Source organism: Silurus meridionalis, chromosome 7, assembly GCF_014805685.1.
Source record: "Silurus meridionalis isolate SWU-2019-XX chromosome 7, ASM1480568v1, whole genome shotgun sequence".
Classification (NCBI taxonomy): domain Eukaryota; kingdom Metazoa; phylum Chordata; class Actinopteri; order Siluriformes; family Siluridae; genus Silurus; species Silurus meridionalis.
Genome location: NC_060890.1, coordinates 27,299,500 through 27,315,175, shown reverse-complemented (window position 1 = coordinate 27,315,175; position 15,676 = coordinate 27,299,500). Strand labels below are relative to the sequence as shown.

General features: G+C 50.6%; 1 protein-coding gene across 13 annotated transcripts in view; it reads left to right on the top strand.

Annotated features, from left to right (window-relative positions):
- The first annotated feature begins 644 nt into the window (after positions 1-644).
- exoc7 (exocyst complex component 7) overlaps positions 645-15,676 on the top strand; it is a 24,757-nt gene continuing 9,725 nt past the window's right edge. For 2 of the 13 annotated variants that reach the window (XM_046853110.1, XM_046853108.1), the window contains exons 1-9: positions 645-822; positions 2,658-2,723; positions 2,944-3,128; positions 3,850-3,955; positions 7,372-7,588; positions 7,712-7,879; positions 8,133-8,144; positions 14,991-15,080; positions 15,404-15,475. In XM_046853110.1, the coding sequence (XP_046709066.1) occupies positions 763-822; positions 2,658-2,723; positions 2,944-3,128; positions 3,850-3,955; positions 7,372-7,588; positions 7,712-7,879; positions 8,133-8,144; positions 14,991-15,080; positions 15,404-15,475 (976 nt within the window). In that variant the 5' untranslated portion in view covers positions 645-762. The remainder of the gene's footprint in view (positions 823-2,657; positions 2,724-2,943; positions 3,129-3,849; positions 3,956-7,371; positions 7,589-7,711; positions 7,880-8,132; positions 8,145-14,990; positions 15,081-15,403; positions 15,476-15,676) is intronic. The other 11 variants (XM_046853111.1, XM_046853109.1, XM_046853120.1 and 8 more) reach the window with 9 other exon arrangements.

The window sequence follows — 15,676 nt, the reverse complement described above, 5'->3', positions numbered from 1 at the left end:
ATATCTCAAATACAAAATAAAAAATGTGGTTAAAACTTGTCACTTATACCCCAGTGATTAGAACATCGTGTTTTTAATAGATCTGGTTCTCCAATTGTTTTCTGAATTTGTGTGATTAGTGTTTTATCCTCGGCTTCTCTGGGTTTCTTCCTTTAATATATTTCTCATATGTTAATCATATTTCAGGTGCTGGATTGCAGTATAGTAGTCTATAAACATTAATACTCTGCCTTAAGAAGCCATTTTGAAATAAATACATTTGGAAGTTGATATCTCATGAGTATGGAGGTTACGCATTATAATTTATTTTTTTTGTTTCCTCGTCATCACGACTTAATTTCCTCATGATCTCGTGAACACTGTATTTTTCTCAGTGTTCTAAATAACAGCATGTTGAAGAAGCAGCATTATATAGAATAACCATAACCATTTGTAGCTGGATGAGTTTAGGAGAAAAAGTCGTGATAACGAGGAAACAAGAAATAAAAAAAATGATTATAATTTTGGATTTTCATACAGGAGGATATTTTAGTATTCATTATTTTTCCTACACAACAGCGCCCTCTATTGGACATAAAAACCCGGTAGTGGCTTACTCAAAGCGCTTGGTCCGCAACGCGCATGATCCTCAGCACGGCGCATGCGCGATCCTCAGTACGGCGCATGCGCACTCCTCAGCTCGGCTGACAGCAGTGGGAAGGCCGAGCGGATTGTTTTCGACCAATTTACATTAATTTAATAAAATTATACTGTTTTTTCGTCATGATACCCACCGAGGACGCGTCCGCCAGGAAAAGAGAGATCGAGGAGAAATTAAAACAGGTGAGTTTACTGAAAAAGAAAGAAAACAAACAGCCGGAGAGAGAAAGACGACAGGAAATGGTCTGTTTCTACAATAATAATAATAATAATAATAATAATAAAGTATATTTATTAAAGTTAATAATCACATAGGGTTTATAATTACATTCTAATGATCATAGAGCTTTATATTAATTTATTCATACATCTGGTGCTTTGTTTATGCGTGAACACACACACACACACACACACACACACACTGTAGCATTGTATTCCTGCTTTATTTCCATATTTCAGTCTGTATATATTTTATAATAATGTCAATTATAATGATATTTATTTATTATGTATTATTTATTAGGATGTTATTGTTTATTGAACACTAGGTGTGTAACGGTTCACGTATTCGTACCGAACTGTTTCGATACAGGGCTTTCGGTTCAGTGCACGTGTGTACCGAATGCAATCCTGGTTAGTGCAGAACATAGTTACTGTCTGATTTTCCTCAGGAACGTATTAAGTGACCGCAAGTTTCTTTAGTCTTCGCCTCGCACTTTGAGCGCAGTGTCATCAGCCACGTTTACATGTACACTCTTGTCATTCTGATTTAAAGATTCAGCGGATTGTTTACGTGATACGTTATCTAATCCGATATGGTGTCCTACATGCGCTGTCCCTCTAATAAACTCATTTCTAATCCTGTCCATCATCGTCACTCGCAACGAACATCTCAACATCTTCAGCTCTGCTACCTCCAGCTCCACCTCCTGTCTTTTACTAAATGCCACTGTCTCTAATCCATACAACATCTCAGGTCTCACCACAGTCCTATAAACTTTCCCTTTCACTCTCACAGATACTCTTCTATCACAAATCACTCCTGCTATCACTCTTCTCCACCCACTCCACCCTGCCTGCACTCTTTTCTTCTCTAACACACACTCCATTACTTTACACTGTTGACTCCAGGTACCTGAACTCCTCCACCTTCTCCACCTCTTTACATTTACAGCATTTGGCAGATGCCCTTATCCAGAGCAACTGAGCAGGGGAGGGTCTTGTTCAAAGGGCCGAGCAGTGGCAGCGTGGTGGTGATCTTTCCGATCCAAAGTACAATGCCTTAACCACTGAGCTACAGCCACCTCTTTTCCCTAAAACTGCACCACTCCACTGTTTTCCACACACCACAAATCACAACATCATCACAAATCACTACACTCTTCCTCCTTCAGCTTCCACCATCTTATTCTTCTTTCAGTCCTCACTCTCCTCCTCTTCTTCTTCACCTCCAAAACCATCCTACAGACCACCATCCGATGCTGTCCATCTACACTGTCCCCCGCCAACACCTTACAGTCTCCAATGTCCTTCAGGTTGCATCTCCTACATAGAACATAGTCCACCTGTGTGCACCTTCCTCCACTCTGATACGTCACCCTGTGATCTCCTTCTTCTTAAAATAAGTGTTCACCACTGCCATTTCCATCCTTTTAACAAAATCTACCACCATCTGCCCTTCCACATTCCTCTCCTTAAAACCATACCTACCAAACCACCAATCTTCATTCCTATGTTCACCTTCTACCACTTCATCTAACTCACTCCAGAACCTTTCCTTCTCCTCCATCTCCACAAGTGGGTTGTTAGATGGAGTAGAAAGAAAGATTCTGTAGGTTTATAAACTGCATTAATGAAAAACAACAAGCAGTTTAATGTCCTGCTTTTCTTGCCTCCTGTAACTGTAGTGAAATGAAACAGAAGTGTTACACCCATAATTCACAGTGATCATGTTCCTGATGAAACACACTTCAGGTGTAGAAATAAATATGAGATTGAATTGTTTGTGTTTGAATCAGGAGCAGGAGACGCTGTCGTTTATCCGTGAGAATCTGGAGAAGAGCGATCAGCTTACTAAAGGAATGGTAAGTAAGTGTGTGTGTGTGTGTGTGTGTGTGTGTGTGTGTCAGAAAGTATGCAAAAAATGCAAAGAGCCATACCCCTGAAACACAAAGTGGCAGAGCTTATGGTATTGATTGGCATAGCATGTGGCCCCGCCCCCTACTGCTGATTGGCTGATTGTGATTGGCCGTGACTGGTCACATGCTGCACTACATGATGTTCTATCTGTATTTTGCTCCCTAGGTGTCGATCCTGTCGTCGTTTGAGAGTCGGCTCATGGCCCTGGAGAACTCCATCATCCCGGTTCACAAGCAGACGGAGAACTTGCAGCGTCTTCAGGAGAATGTAGACAAGACGCTGTTCTGCCTGGACCATGTCATCAGCTACTACCATGTCGCCAAGGATACGGACAAAATTATCAAGGAGGGGTGTGTTTATTTTTCCTACGGGAACACCACGCAGAACCTCGCACCACGCAGAACCTCACACCGCGCAGAACCTCACACCGCGCAGAACCTCACACCACGCAGAACACCATACCATGCGGAACCTCACACCACGCAGAACCTCACACCACGCAGAACACCATACCATGCAGAACACCATACCATGCGGAACCTCACACCACGCAGAACCTCACACCACGCAGAACCTCACACCGCGCAGAACCTCACACCACGCAGAACACCATACCATGCGGAACCTCACACCACGCAGAACCTCACACCACGCAGAACCTCGCACCACGCAGAACCTCGCACCACGCAGAACACCATACCATGCGGAACCTCACACCGCGCAGAACCTCACACCACGCAGAACACCATACCATGCAGAACACCATACCACGCAGAACCTCACACCACGCAGAACCTCACACCACGCAGAACACCATACCACGCAGAACCTCGCACCACGCAGAACCTTACACCACGCAGAACCTCACACCACGCAGAACACCATACCATGCAGAACCCCACGCAGAACCTCGCACCACGCAGAACCTCACACCACGCAGAACCTCGCACCGTGCAGAACAGCATGCAGAACATCAGATTGGCCGGTAGGGGATTAATAATTATAGTTGAGTGTGTGTGTGTGTGTGTGTGTGTGTGTGTGTGTGTGTGTGTGTGTGTGTGTGTGTTACAGACCCACAGGGAGGTTGAATGAGTATCTGGCCTGCATCGCCAAGATCCAGAAAGCTGTGGAGTATTTTCAGGATAATAATCCTGACAGTCCTGAACTCAACACTGTGGTACTGTACCTGTCTCACTCTCTACATATCTGTCTCACTCTCTACATACCTGTCTCACTCTCTACATACCTGTCTCACTCTCTACATACCTGTCTTACTCTCTACATACCTGTCTCACTCTCTACATACCTGTCTCACTCTCCTCATACCTGTCTCACTCTCTACACACCTGTCTCTCACTCTCTATATACCTGTCTCACTCTCCTCATACCTGTCTCTTACTCTCTACATACCTGTCTCTCACTCTACATACCTGTCCCTTACTCTCTACATTCCTGTCTTACTCTCTACATTCCTGTCTTACTCTCTACATTCCTGTCTTACTCTCTACATACCTGTCTCTTACTCTCTACATACCTGTCTCTCACTCTACATACCTGTCTCACTCTCCTCATAACTGTCTCACTCTCTACATACCTGTCTCTTACTCTCTACATACCTGTCTCTCACTCTCTACATACCTGTCTCTCACTCTCTACATACCTGTCTCACTCTCCTCATAACTGTCTCTCACTCTCCTCATAACTGTCTCTCACTCTCTACATACCTGTCTCTTACTCTCTACATACCTGTCTCTTACCTCTACATACCTGTCTCTCACTCTCTACATACCTGTCCCTTACTCTCTACATTCCTGTCTTACTCTCTACATTCCTGTCTTACTCTCTACATACCTGTCTCTCACTCTCGACATACCTGTCTCTACTCTCTACATACCTGTCTCTCACTCTCTACATACCTGTCTCTCACTCTCTACATACCTGTCTCACTCTCCTCATAACTGTCTCTCACTCTCCTCATAACTGTCTCTCACTCTCTACATACCTGTCTCTTACCTCTACATACCTGTCTCTTACTCTCTACATACCTGTCTCTCACTCTACATACCTGTCCCTTACTCTCTACATTCCTGTCTTACTCTCTACATTCCTGTCTTACTCTCTACATACCTGTCTCTCACTCTCGACATACCTGTCTCTTACTCTCTACATACCTGTCTCTTACTCTACATACCTGTCTCTCACTCTCTACATACCTGTCTCTTACTCTCTACATACCTGTCTCTCACTCTCTACATACCTGTCCCTTACTCTCTACATTCCTGTCTTACTCTCTACATTCCTGTCTTACTCTCTACATACCTGTCTCTCACTTACTACATACCTGTCTCTCACTCTCTACATACCTGTCTCTTACTCTCTACATACCTGTCTCTCACTCTCTACATACCTGTCTCACTCTCCTCATAACTGTCTCTCACTCTCTACATACCTGTCTCTTACTCTCTACATACCTGTCTCTCACTCTCACATACCTGTCCCTTACTCTCTACATTCCTGTCTTACTCTACATTCCTGTCTTACTCTCTACATACCTGTCTCTCACTCTCGACATACCTGTCTCTTACTCTCTACATACCTGTCTCTTACTCTCTACATACCTGTCTCTCACTCTCTACATACCTGTCTCTTACTCTCTACATACCTGTCTCTCACTCTCTACATACCTGTCCCTTACTCTCTACATTCCTGTCTTACTCTCTACATTCCTGTCTTACTCTACATACCTGTCTCTCACTTACTACATACCTGTCTCTCACTCTCTACATACCTGTCTCTTACCTCTACATACCTGTCTCTCACTCTCTACATACCTGTCTCACTCTCCTCATAACTGTCTCTCACTCTCTACATACCTGTCTCTTACTCTACATACCTGTCTCTCACTCTCACATACCTGTCCCTTACTCTCTACATTCCTGTCTTACTCTCTACATTCCTGTCTTACTCTCTACATACCTGTCTCTCACTTACTACATACCTGTCTCTCACCTCTACATACCTGTCTCTTACTCTCTACATACCTGTCTCTCACCTCTACATACCTGTCTCACTCTCCTCATAACTGTCTCTCACTCTACATACCTGTCTCTTACTCTCTACATACCTGTCTCTCACTCTACATACCTGTCTCTCACTCTCCTCATACCTGTCTCTCACCTCCTCATAACTGTCTCACTCTCTACATACCTGTCTCACTCTCTACATACCTGTCTCACTCTCCTCATACCTGTTTCTTACTCTCTACATACCTGTCTCTCACTCTCTACACCTGTCTCTCACCTCCTCATACCTGTCTCTTACCTCCTCATACCTGTTTCTCACTCTCTACATACTTGTCTCACTCTCTACATACCTGTCTCACTCTCCTCATACCTGTCTCTCACTCTCTACATACCTGTCTTACTCTCTACATACCTGTCTCACTCTCCTCATACCTGTCTCTTACTCTCTACATACCTGTCTCACTCTCTACCTGTCTTACTCGCTCTACTTGTCTCACTTTCTCTCTACCTGTCTCACCTCACTCTGTGTCAGTCAGTAAAGATGATCAGGATACTGTATGTAATATATATATATATATATATATAATAATACAGTGGACCCCGGTTATGTCGATGTCCTAGGGGGTCGCCAAAAAGCATGGAGGTAACTGATGATGGAGATAAACGAAAATCAAAATGGCGGCAGTATATTAACATGCTTGAAATGTCTTTATGTACATGATGTGCGTTAATAAATGAGAATGTGCATGCACGTGTTTTTGGAGGGTTTTTTACACAACAGCGTTGCTGCGATTTGTTTGATGAAGGCATGCTATAAAAATACATACAGTACATGTTTATCTGTCAGGAATCCACCTGCCACGCCCCCTTCGGCCCCCTTCAGCGTGTCAGGTGCTTTCTCGGCCGCTTTCTCTGAAGCTCCGCTTCAATCGCGCACACATGGTGCTCGTTTATCATCATCACCAGCTCCTATTTAAACTTCCACACTCTCACTGTCCGTTATTGTTGGTATATGTTGGTTCACGGCCGTCGTTGTTATCGCGCATGCGTATCGCGGTACGTGTCTTCTCACCGGCACTCTCTCAACGGCTGCTCTTTTCTTCCCAAAGCCGCGCCGCGCCCCTACTAACACTACTAACACTAGCACTAACTAACAGCAGAGATTCACCAGTATACAATACAACACCTGGAGCAGCTGTAAGACTTGATTTTTCCGCCACTTCCGCGAGTTCTTCTGCGGCTGCACCGAGATAACCGACGTTAAATGGTGAATTCTTCCCCTCTTGTGCTCGAGATATCAGGGTTCGACATAACCGATAAAAAATGCTTAGAAAAAGCGAGAATTTGGCGGTTCCACTTCAAAAACGTCGACTTAATAGTGTTGTCGAGGTAACCGAGGGCGAGATAACCAGGTTCCACTGTATATGTAATGAAGCTCTGTTCAGTGAATGCAGTGTGGATTCCAGTGTACAGTCTGATCCTAATAAGAAGGTCCTAATAAAATGATGGAGGATTATCATGGACCTGAGATGTTGGACCTGACCCTCGTTCCTCTCGCGTGTCTCCTCAGAAAGTGCGCTTTGAGAAAGGGAAGGAGCAGCTGGAGGCGGAGTTTCGTGCGCTGCTGACGCGTTACAGTAAGCCAGTTCCACCCGTGCTCATTCTGGACGCCATCGGTGGGGACGAGGAGCTGGAGGGCGAGGTCACGCTGGAGCACCTTCCTGAAGCCGTACTGCAGGACATCATCTGCATCGCTGGCTGGCTGGTGGAGTACGGACGAAACCAGGGTACACGCAGGATCCTGCCTCACACACACTCACACACATGCTTTACACACAGAAGGTCTGGAGTAACTGATTGCATCCTGTGTGTGTGTGTGTGTGTGTGTGTGTGTGTGTGTGTGTGTCCAGACTTTATGAACGTTTATTTCCAGATCCGTTCCAGTCAGCTGGATCGTTCCATCAAGGGTCTCAAGGAACATTTCCGTAAGAACAGTGCTTCGTCTGCGCTGCTCTACTCCCCCGCAGTGCAGACCAAACGCAAGGACACGCCCACCAAAAAGGTTCCTAAGCGACCAGGTAAGTGTGACCTTTAACCTCGCATGCCTGCTTTGAGCGCTCTTCACTGGTGTAGGGGTAAAAGTGCACCGGGGTGAGTGTTAGTACCCTCCTGTGGTCAGTGCTGCACCTGTGGGGTTCTCTCAGGTTTGGTGTTCTCATGCTGAAGCAGGGACTTTAGGTTCTGGTTTCTTCTAGATCTGTGTCTCATACTAACATCTTCTCCTTTATCTTCTCCTCATCCCTTTGACTCGTTCGGCTGAAATGACACCAGTTTACATCCCAGGTAAAGATTCAGCATCGCTAGTGTGTGCTCTGGCTATCGCATGCTCTGCACTGCGCCCTAACGGAACCGGAGAGGAACTGCTAGAACCTCATTACACCAGCAGAACTTTATCAGGATCAGATCATCTGTGTCTGACAAATACACACACATTCAGATCAGCAAACAGAGTCAGGCACACACCATACTGAACACTTTAACAAAACCGGGTTCAACAACCCGATGATTTCCAATCAGGAACCAGCCTGGAAACTGGGTTCCTTCAGCTAACAGCAACCAAACATCATAACATCTCCAGGTTTCCACTAGTAGATCTTCACCTAAGAAATATGTGAAACATTCACCAGAAGTCCAGATTAGTTCTTTTATTCAGGTTAAAGTCTAGATTGCAAATCCTGGCCTTCTACTGGTAATACATGTTGCAGCAGAACAGAAGGTCTGGCATGAAAAAATCTAATAAATCTGAGCTCAGAAGAACTCAGTAACCACTCTGTGTTCTCATGAGCAGAACCAGCATAAAGAATTTTTGAGAATAGTTTCATAACAGAATCAGCCAGGAACCGGTGATGTCTCCTGGGAAATATCTCATGATTAATCAGTGGTTCCTCAGCAGATGGAAGTGGAAGGTGAAAGACCATAGAGAGAACTATATAACCTCAGCAGACCAACATGGGTTCATCAAAAAAGCTTTAGGATCTTTTCAGCCTCAAATTTGAAGACCATGTTTCTAAATCCAGGTTTCCACCTTGTTGAACCATAGTGAAAACTCTGTACCAGTTTAGCATGTAGCAGATCTGGGTTTCCACCAGCAGAACTTTTCTCCTTACCATGTCAGATCTTTGATTCAGGATCTGCGTGGATGGTTGTTATCTAGAGCCATCTGGAACCATCACATGCTTAGCTATGTTACTGCTGCTTCAGAATGCAGTGCTTCTTTTTAGACGTGTGTGTGTGTGTGTGTGTGTGTGTGTGTGTGTGTGGAGCCTGCCCTGTGTATTAACCCGTCCCTTTCCATCTTATAATCTCTCACAGTGATTGGTAAGTCTTGAAGCTCTGCATGTTCTTCTGAGCAGTTCCTGTAGAAGCGTGTATCAGCTCCAGTCCTGCAGTCCACAGTAATGCTGCTCTCCATGTCTAACTAGATGGTTCCTACCTACCTAATCCATCATCAGGTGTTTGGAACTGACCCAGTAGAAGCCCCACCCCCTTTCGTTACTTCTCCCATTATCGTAGCATCAAATATCGATTTCTGTTGTGTTGTCTTCTCATATCATCTCCTCATATCATCTCATATCATCTTATCTCATATAATTTTGTATCAACTTATGTTGCCTTTCATCGTCTTCTATCAACTTGTATCAATATCCACTTAAATCGTCTTATATTGGTGCGTATCGTCTCGTATCCGCTCTGTATCGGTGCGTATCGTCTCGTATCCGCTCTGTATCGGTGCGTATCGTCTCGTATCCGCTCTGTATCGGTGCGTATCGTCTCGTTTCTGCTTTGTATCTGTGCGTATCGTCTCGTATCCGCTCTGTATTGGTGCGTATCGTCTCGTATCCGCCTCAGATCGGTGCGTATCGTCTGCGTATCCGCCTCGTATCGGTGCGTATCGTCGTATCCGCCTCGATCGGTGCGTATCGTCACCGTATCCGCACCCGCCTCGATCGGTGCGTATCGTCTCGTATCTGCACCCGCCCGCATCGGTGCGTATCGCTCGTATCCGCCAGACAGTGCGTATCGTCTGCGTATCCGCCTCGTATCGGTGCCTATCGTCTCGTATCCGCCTCGATCGGTGCGTACCGCCTCGATCGGTGCCTCTCGTCGTATCCGCCTCGTATCAGTGCGTACCGCCTCGTATCAGTGCGTACCGCCTGGGATCGGTGCGTACCGCCTGGGATCGGTGCGTACCGCCTCGGATCGGTGCGTACCGCCTCGGATCGGTGCGTATCGTCCGTATCCGCACCCGCCTCGGATCGGTGCGCACCGCCTCGTGTCGGTGCGTACCGCCGGATCGGTGCGCACCGCCTGGGATCGGTGCGTACCGCCTGGGATCGTGCGTACCGCCGCCGGATCGGTGCGCACCGCCTGGGATCGGTGCGTACCGCCTCGGATCGGTGCGTACCGCCGGATCGGTGCGTATCGCTCGTATCCGCCTCGATCGGTGCGTATCGTCTCGTATCCGCACCCGCCTCGTATCGGTGCGTATCGTCTCGTATCTGCACCCGCCCGTATCGGTGCGTATCGTCGTATCCGCCTTGTATCGCCTCGTATCCGCCTCGTGTCGGTGCCTATCGTCTCGTACCGCCTGGGATCGGTGCGTACCGCCTGGGATCGGTGCGTACCGCCTGGGATCGGTGCGTACCGCCTGGGATCGGTGCGTACCGCCGGATCGGTGCGTACCGCCTCGGATCGGTGCGTACCGCCTCGGATCGGTGCGTACCGCCTCGTGATCGGTGCGTACCGCCTCGTATCGGTGCCTCGCCTCGTATCCGCCTGCGTATCGGTGCGTGTCGTCTCGTATCCGCACCCGCCTCGTGATCGGTGCGTATCGTCTGCGTATCCGCCTTGTATCGCCTTGTATCCGCCTCGTATCGGTGCCTATCGTCTCGCACCGCCTCGTATCGGTGCGCACCGCCTGGGATCGGTGCGCACCGCCTGGGATCGGTGCGTACCGCCTCGGATCGGTGCGTACCGCCTCGGATCGGTGCGTACCGCCTCGGATCCGCCTCGATCGGTGCGTATCGTCACCGTATCCGCCTCGATCGGTGCCTCTCGTTTCAGATCCGCCTCGTATCCGCTCTGTATTGGTGCGATCGTCTCGTATCCGCTCTGTATTGGTGCGTATCGCCTCGTATCCGCTCTGTATCGGTGCGTGTCGTCTCGTATCCGCTCTGTATCGGTGCGTATCGCCTCGTATCCGCTCTGTATCGGTGCGTATCGTCTCGTTTCTGCTTTGTATCTGTGCGTATCGTCTCGTATCCGCTCTGTATTGGTGCGTATCGTCTCGTATCCGCCTCGTATCGGTGCGTATCGTCTGCGTATCCGCCTCGTATCGGTGCGTGTCGTCTCGTATCCGCCTCGTATCGGTGCGTATCGTCTCGTATCCGCACCCGCCTCGTATCGGTGCGTATCGTCTCGTATCTGCACCCGCCCGATCGGTGCGTATCGTCGTATCCGCCTCGTATCGTCTCGTATCCGCACCCGCCTCGTGTCGGTGCGTACCGCCTCGTATCGGTGCGTATCGTCGTATCCGCCTCGTATCGGTGCGTATCGTCACCGTATCCGCCTCGTATCGGTGCGTACCGCCTCGTATCAGTGCGTACCGCCTGGGATCGGTGCGTACCGCCTCGGATCGGTGCGTACCGCCTCGTATCGGTGCGTATCGTCACCGTATCCGCCTCGTATCGGTGCGTACCGCCTCGTATCGGTGCGTACCGCCTCGTATCGGTGCGTACCCGCCTGGGATCGGTGCGTACCCGCCTGGGATCGGTGCGTACCGCCTCGGATCGGTGCGTACCGCCTGGGATCGTGCGTACCGCCTCGTATCGGTGCGTACCGCCTCGGATCGGTGCGTACCCGCCTCGGATCGGTGCGTACCCGCCTCGTATCGGTGCGTATCGTCTCGTATCCGCACCCGCCTCGTATCGGTGCGTATCGTCTCGTATCTGCACCCGCCTCGTATCGTGCGTATCGTCGTATCCGCCTCGTATCGTCTCGTATCCGCCTCGTATCGGTGCCTATCGTCTCGTATCCGCCTCGTATCGGTGCCTATCGTCTCGTATCCGCCTCGTATCGGTGCGTACCCGCCTCGTATCAGTGCGTACCCGCCTGGGATCGGTGCGTACCCGCCTGGGATCGGTGCGTACCCGCCTCGGATCGGTGCGTACCCGCCTCGGATCGGTGCCTATCGTCTCGTACCCGCCTCGTATCGGTGCGTACCCGCCTCGTATCGGTGCGTACCCGCCTCGTATCGGTGCGTACCCGCCTGGGATCGGTGCGTACCCGCCTGGGATCGGTGCGTACCCGCCTCGGATCGGTGCGTACCGCCTGGGATCGGTGCGCACCGCCTCGGATCGTGCGTACCGCCTCCGGATCGGTGCGTACCGCCTACCGGATCGGTGCGTACCGCCTCGATCGGTGCGTATCGTCCGTATCCGCACCCGCCTCGTATCGGTGCGTATCGTCTCGTATCTGCACCCGCCCCGTATCGGTGCGTATCGTCTCGTATCCGCCTCGTCGGTGCGTATCGTCTGCGTATCCGCCTCGTATCGGTGCCTATCGTCTCGTACCGCCTGGGATCGGTGCGTACCGCCTGGGATCGGTGCGTACCGCCTGGGATCGGTGCGTACCGCCTGGGATCGGTGCGTACCGCCTCGGATCGATGCGTACCGCCTCCGGATCGGTGCGTACCGCCTCCGGATCGGTGCGTACCGCCTCGGATCGGTGCGTATCGTCGCATCCGCACCCGCCTCGTATCGGTGCGTATCGTCTCGTATCTGCACCGCCCGTGTCGGTGCGTATCGTCTCGTATCCGCCTTGTATCGTCTTGTATCCGCCTCGTGCCGGTGCCTATCGTCTCGTACCGCCTCGTATCGGTGCGTACCGCCTGGGATCGGTGCGTACCCGCCTGGGATCGGTGCGTACCCGCCTCGGATCGGTGCGTACCGCCTCGGATCGGTGCGTACCGCCTCGGATCCGCCTCGATCGGTGCCTCTCGTCTCGTATCCGCCTCGTGCCGGTGCCTCTCGTTTCGTATCCGCCTCGTATCCGCCTGCGTATCGGTGCGTATCGCTCGTATCCGCCTCGTGTCGGTGCGTATCGTCTGCGTATCCGCCTCGTATTGAGTGCGTATCGTCTCGTATCCGCTCTGTATCGGTGCCTCTCGCCTCGTATCCGCTCTGTATCGGTGCCTCTCATCTCGTATCCGCCTCGTATCGGTGCGTACCGCCTCGGATCCGCCTCGTATCGGTGCGTACCGCCTCGTGTCGGTGCGTACCGCCGGATCGGTGCGTACCGCCTGGGATCGGTGCGTACCGCCTGGGATCGGTGCGTACCGCCTGGGATCGGTGCGTACCGCCTGGGATCGTGCGTACCGCCTCGGATCGGTGCGTACCGCCTCGTATCGGTGCGTACCGCCTCGTATCGGTGCGTATCGTCTCGTATCCGCACCCGCCTCGTATCGGTGCGTATCGTCTCGTATCTGCACCCGCCCCGTATCGGTGCGTATCGTCTCGTATCCGCCTTGTATCGTCTCGTATCCGCCTCGTATCGGTGCCTATCGTCTCGTACCCGCCTGGGATCGGTGCGTACCCGCCTGGGATCGGTGCGTACCCGCCTGGGATCGGTGCGTACCGCCTGGGATCGGTGCGTACCGCCGGATCGGTGCGTACCCGCCTCGGATCGGTGCGTACCCGCCTCGGATCGGTGCGTACCCGCCTCGTATCGGTGCGTATCGTCTCGTATCCGCACCCGCCTCGTATCGGTGCGTATCGTCTCGTATCTGCACCCGCCCCGTATCGGTGCGTATCGTCTCGTATCCGCCTTGTATCGTCTTGTATCCGCCTCGTATCGGTGCCTATCGTCTCGTACCCGCCTCGTATCGGTGCGTACCCGCCTGGGATCGGTGCGTACCCGCCTGGGATCGGTGCGTACCCGCCTCGGATCGGTGCGTACCCGCCTCGGATCGGTGCGTACCCGCCTCGGATCCGCCTCGTATCGGTGCCTCTCGTCTCGTATCCGCCTCGTATCGGTGCCTCTCGTTTCGTATCCGCCTCGTATCGGTGCGTATCGTCTCGTATCCGCTCTGTATTGGTGCGTATCGTCTCGTATCCGCCTCGTATTGGTGCGTATCGTCTCGTATCCGCTCTGTATCGGTGCCTCTCGTCTCGTATCCGCTCTGTATCGGTGCCTCTCATCTCGTATCCGCCTCGTATTGGTGCATATCGTCTCGTATCCGCTCTGTATCGGTGCCTCTCGTCTCGTATCCGCCTCGTATCGGTGCCTCTCGTCTCGTATCCGCCTCGTATCGGTGCCTCTCGTCTCGTATCCGCCTCGTATCGGTGCCTCTCGTCTCATATCCGCTCTGTATTGGTGCGTATCGTCTCGTATCCGCCTCGTATTGGTGCGTATCATCTCGTATCCGCCTCGTATTGGTGCGTATCGTCTCGTATCCGCTCTGTATCGGTGCGTATCGTCTCGTATCCGCTCTGTATCGGTGCGTATCGTCTCGTATCGTCTCATAGTCTTGTATTCTCAATAGAGTCTTGTGTTGTATTGACAGAACCATTTCAGATTGTCGTTCTTCAATCCAGAAACCCTTGAAAAATCATTGAGAGAGATTCTTAGATGGTTCTGATGTTGAGAGTCCCACAACTTTGTGAAGAACCTGAGGAACCTGGTTTGAATCTTTTTAAACACTTTGACGTGCAGGACGGGAGATGAAAAGCGTTTCAGCCATGGTGTGCTGTGAGCAGTGAATGTGTGTGTGTCTGTGTGTGTGTGTGTGTGTGTGAGAAGTATGAATGAAGTATGCTGGCATGAGCTTCAGCGTGCACATCAACCCATCACAGCTCTGATGATATAACCTGTGTTTTCTTCTCACTGTTCTGTGCGAGTGTGACGCTCCAGCTGGTGCGTGTGTGTGAGTGAGATGTTGGGAACAGTGGGTTCCTCTGAAAGATCCTGAGGAACCTTTCTCTCTTTCCCGGCTCTTTTTTGTTTTGGAGAACTCATCACTCTGACACTTTTCCACTGCATGGTGCACTCTTCCTGTCTTTCACTCCTCCTCTGCTTCCCCTCTTTCTCTCTCTTTATCTCTCTGTCTGCCTGTGGCTCTGTGGGGTGCAGGGACGATCCGTAAAGCTCAGAACCTGCTGAAACAGTACTCTCAGCATGGCCTGGATGGGAAAAAAGCTTCTAACCTCACTCCCTTAGAAGGTAATTTTCCTCTTCCTCTCCTCTCCTCTACCTCTATCTCTCTCGCTCTCTTTCTGGCACTGCAGTGTGTGAAGACCTGAGAGACTTGTAGCTCATAGCACTTCCTGTGTGATGAAGAAGAGGTGAAGTTGCTGTGCTGCAAGTCTCAGTGTTCAGGTTCTTGTAACACACACACACACACACTCTTCTCTTCGGTACGGTGGGTACGCGTGCTTCCCTGGTTGAAGGCTTGGTGGGCGGGGCCTGCTTCTTTAGTTCTTCCACTCCGATAAGTTTGGGCCATGTGGTCAGGTCATGTGACTTTAACCCCCTCAACCAATCAGGTTACGATCACGAGGCACGCGGGGTTAAACATCTGTCGGACGCACTGAGTGACAAGCACGGGGCCTCTGCAGGTGAGTCTCTTAGCCCCGCCCACTACCGGCTATGCCTCGGCAGGCCACGCCCACTTTTACTGTCTGAATGACCATTATAATGAAAATCATAGAGTTTCTGTTTCTCTCCATCTTTCACTCTATCTCTCTTTCCATTTGTCTATCTCTAAATATCTCTTTCTCTCTTTCTCTCCCTATCTCTGTCTTTCTCTTCATATTTCT